The 4571-nt window shown below is 40.8% G+C and overlaps 1 protein-coding gene across 1 annotated transcript; it reads right to left on the bottom strand.

Annotated features, from left to right (window-relative positions):
* Window positions 1-865: 865 nt before the first annotated feature.
* LOC145009053 (uncharacterized) lies at window positions 866-4339 on the bottom strand. The gene is made up of 2 exons (XM_078967715.1): window positions 1502-4339; window positions 866-1418 (listed from the first exon to the last, which is right to left on the bottom strand). The coding sequence occupies exons 1-2, from the start codon at window positions 4119-4121 to the stop codon at window positions 1018-1020; spliced, it is 3021 nt and encodes a 1006-aa protein (XP_078823841.1). The 5' UTR covers window positions 4122-4339; the 3' UTR covers window positions 866-1017.
* Window positions 4340-4571: the final 232 nt, after the last annotated feature.

Raw genomic sequence — 4571 nt, forward strand, 5'->3', positions numbered from 1 at the left:
TGATGATTATTAAGCCAATCAACCCATTTAGCTAAAAAAAATTTTCAATTTCTAAAGACGAACCAATTAAATGAAATATCAATAACGTTGTAAAAAATCTCATCCCGACAGTACCAACTCTCCAAACAATAGGTCATTTCGAAATTGTCAAATCCTCCACACAACCACAAAAGAATAGCCTCCACCATACTCCTTGGCTTGGCAACTCCTGAAATCGAGTCCAACCAAATAGCAATATCAGCAATTGCCTTCCACTTCTAGTGTACTATATCAAGCCAACAAAATACCTTTCGCCAAATACTCACAACAAGCTCACAAGAAACAAAAACATGATCATAAATTTTAAATAAGACACAATAAAGAAGTCATTTTAAGCTCGTTACGACTTGGATTCCATCTGGTAGGAAGAGGATGCAACAAGGTACGCCACATTCATATATTAACCATCCTAGGGATATATTGATTCCATATAGTAGGTCTAACCGCATTCAGACGCAACATTTGATCAAATTATTTTCTAGTATTGAAAATTGTAAAGTCAATCAAACCTTCTAACACCCACCGCCATTTTATATTTGTCACATGAAAGAACTACATCATAAAAAATCCTCCTCAATTCATCAAATTACACATGTTCATCTCCATCTCTTAAGGCACGACGCCAACTCCACGCTCCCATCGCACCCCACCTTTGATGAATGAAATACTCTTTACTTAACTCCAAAGTAAATAATCTATCAAATCAAGCCATGAAAGGAGTTTCTTACATACTTATGATGATTGATTTTTTAAAAACATAAATATTTGATGAGCTTTTCTCATTCATATTTAATCTTTTAAAGGTACGAACAAAAAGAAACTAAAATAACAGTAAGATACCATAGATTCATTCTTTCCTTAATTAAGAGACTCAAAACACATAGATTTTTCATTGACACCCAAAAAAGAAAAAGAATACTTCTATACCAAACCAATTCCCACCCCTTACAACAAAGAAAGAAGAAATTTTATTAACATTTAACCACTAGACTTTTGTACCGGAGGTTTACCACCACCATTAACCACCACTCTACCACCATCATCTGGTGATTTCCTCTTGGGTTTGGCTTCTTGCAACATGGACACCACGTCTCTCATTGAAGGTCTATCTGGGGGGTTTCTACTTGTACATAACAACGCTATCTTCAATAGACACATCATTTCCTCCCTTACTGAACTACATGAACCACCCGCATTTTTATCTAACACCTCCTTTGCACCGTCTTTGCTCTTGATTTTCGACCTCACCCAATCCACAATGCTATTACCCTCCCCAAATTCAGACTCAACTGATCTCCTTCCGCTTACGAGTTCCATTAACAATACCCCAAAACTGTATATGTCACTTTTCTCATCGACTTGTAAAGTGTAAGCATATTCTACACAAAATAAATGAAACAAATAACATCAACAATTTATCCATACAAGACTTAATCAAAGAAAAATGTTAGAGAAACATTACCAGGGGCTATATAGCCGTAGGACCCTGCAATCACGGACATTGATTCGTTACAATGTATCAATTTGGCCACACCAAAGTCTGCCACCCTTACCTCCATCTCGCCATCCAATAAAATATTGGACGGCTTCAGATCACGGTGTACAACCACTGGATCGCAGTCATGATGGAGGTAGCAGATCCCCTGTGCCACCCCTAACGCGATCTTGTACCTTGTGTACCAATCCCCTACCAAATTGTCACATTTGTTTTTTCCATGAAGTAGATCATCTAAACTGCCATTAGGCATATACTCATAGAGGAGCATGGTACATTCCCTGTTGCTGCAACACCCTAACAATCTCACTATATTCCTATGCCTCACGTTACCCAACACCTCCACCTCAGCCAACACACCTTTCCTTAATCTGATTGTCTCCTTGTGCTTTCCGCGTAACTTTTTAACGGCTATGATCTCGCCACCTGGCATCTCTGTTTTGTACACCGTCCCTGTGGATCCCGTCCCTATGATTTTACCTGTCATCGACAAGCTCTCTGCCACGTCATCAGCTGTGAAGTTCAAGCGTTGAAAAGCGGTTAGTTTCCACGGACCTGTTTCCGTTTCCTCCACCACGGATCGTTGTTGGTAGTTTGCACGGAAGCATCGGATTCCGGCAATGAGGATGAAGAGACCGACGCCAAATGCTGCGGCGACGATCCACAGGGTGGCTCCGGCGGTTTTTTTGGGGTGTTGTGGTTTTGTCTCTGGTTCAGTTTCTGTACGGCAGGGTTTACGAATGACTCCGCCGCAAAGTCCTTCGTTTCCGGCGAATGAAGAAGGATGCAGGCTTGAAAATGCAACTCCAGATGCAGGGACCGGTCCGGTTAGCTGGTTATAGGAAACGTTGAAACCTTCTAATGTACTGCAATTCCCGAAAACAGAAGGAATAGTACCGGTAAGAAGATTATGCGATAAATCAACTTCGGTTATGGAAGGAAGAGACGAAATTTCCCACGGAATGATGCCGGAAATTGAATTACGTTGTAAGTTGAGAGAAATTAGCTTCACACAGTGATCGATATCCCAAGGAATGCTACCACTTAATTCGTTCCCTTCCATCTCGATCTTGTAGAAGTTTTCACAGCCTTTAAATTGTGGGATGTCCCCTTTGAATTTACTGTAACTTGCAGAAAATATCTGTAAACTGGGAGCTTTCCAGATATTTTCTGGCAACGTGCTGTCGAACGAATTTTCTGATACATTTAGATACTCTAGTTTAGGTGCATTGAGTAAATCACCAGGAAATGGTCCCGAGAAATTGTTCTCGCTCATATCCATGAAAGAGATGTTAGGTAAACTCCCAAATCCGATGGGAATTGGTCCGTTTAATCTGTTATATTGGATGCGGAACCTGTACAACGAAGTGCAATTCGCCAGAGACGGTGGAAGCTCGCCGGAAAACTTGTTTGAAAAGAGAATGAGTTTCAGTAGGTTGTTGCCGAGACAGAGATTCGCCGGAATTGGACCTGAGAGAGAATTAGAAGAGACGTCGAGTCTCTGTAACCTTGAATTTAAGCCTAACTTTTGTGGCAGAATTCCGGTGAGAGAATTGTTCCATAGAAACAGATATTCGAGCCTCGGAAGCTCGCCTACTCCTTCAGGAATGCTTCCGGTAAGTCTATTGTTCATTAGACTCAATTCCGTAAGATTCCTCAGCAATGAAATTTGCTCCGGTATGCTTCCTGAAAAGTTATTGTTCGACAAATCTAGAATCTCGACGGATTGCAATTTGTCGATAGCCGCCGGAATTTCGCCTTGAAGATTATTTTTGAAAATTAACAATGTCTTCAGCCTCGTCAAGTTTGTAACACCAATCGGAAACTCACCAGAAAGACTAGCGCTAGAAACGTCAAGTAATGTCAAATTAGACATCAAACCAAACTGCATTGGAACTCCACCGGAGAACGCATTGTATCCAATTTCTAAATGCTCGAGCGACGTTAAAACTCCTAACTCGGCTGGAATTTGACCTCGAAGGCTGTTTCCAGCGAGATGTAAGAATTTCAATCTTTCAAACCCACCGTAACTCTTGGGAATCTCACCATCAAAGTAGCTTCCACCGAGATTAAGATGTTCGAGTAACCTCAACCGAACAAACTCCGTCGGCAATGGCCCCGTGAAGCTGTTACTGTAAGCATCGAAGAATGTAAGATGCTTCAATTTCGAAATTCCTGACGGAAACACTGAACTGAAAAGATTGTGATTAACGTCAAGAGTTTGAAGAGATGACAACTCGAAGATTGCGACAGGGAGAGGTCCGGCAAATTGGTTCACACTGATATTTAAATAACGTAAGCTGGTTAAGTATCTGATCTCCGGTGGAATCGTCCCGGAGAGATTCCGGTTAGAGATGTCCAACGAATTAATCCGGTTTGTTTTCGGGTCACATTTGACACCGGACCACGAGCACTGAGTTCCAGGTTTAGATGGATCCCACTCCCAGTCATGGAGTGTATCGAGAGGATCTTTTAGAGATGATTTTAGAGCGAGAAGCGAAAGAAGCTCTGAAGGAAGAGCAGCGGCGGAGATTAGGAAGAGTAGGAGGAAAATGAGAGGGAGATACGGCGGAGGACGGTGGTCCATGATTGTTGAGAGAGTGTTGATGGTGGATTCGAGTAAGAAAAGGTAGTAAATTTAAGGGATTTGGATTGTTGCTTTTTAGGAGTGGTGGGTGTAGTGCAGAGGATGTTTCATGATGAATGATGATTGATGATTGTTGTGTTGAGTGGGGTTTGTTTGGTGTGAAGAGTGAAGAAAGAAGCACAACCCCACGCTCTCTTCCCCCTTCCCCTTATACATACATGCTTTTCTTTCTTTCTTGACTTTATATTTTTGAAATCAGTTTCTTTTTATATCTATGTTATGCTAAAATACAAAACATGAAAATAATATAATATATTTCATTAAAATAATAAGTGGAATATGGATGGAGGAAAACATGAGATTCATGTAACCGTTTCGTAATTCATGTCTACTTTTTTTATTCATTTCCCCCCTGGATCTTGTATTTTTGTCTTTCTCTTTCCTTAAATT

The sequence above is a fragment of the Lactuca saligna genome, chromosome 8 (assembly GCF_052625555.1).
Source record: "Lactuca saligna cultivar CGN05327 chromosome 8, ASM5262555v1, whole genome shotgun sequence".
Classification (NCBI taxonomy): Eukaryota; Viridiplantae; Streptophyta; class Magnoliopsida; order Asterales; family Asteraceae; genus Lactuca; species Lactuca saligna.

Coding starts and splice junctions, on each gene's coding strand:
- LOC145009053 (XM_078967715.1), bottom strand. CDS start 4,121: ATGGACCACCGTCCTCCGCCGTATCTCCCTCTCATTTTCCTCCTACTC. Junction 1,419..1,501: donor CTACGGCTATATAGCCCCTG/GTAATGTTTCTC, acceptor TATTTTGTGTAG/AATATGCTTACACTTTACAA.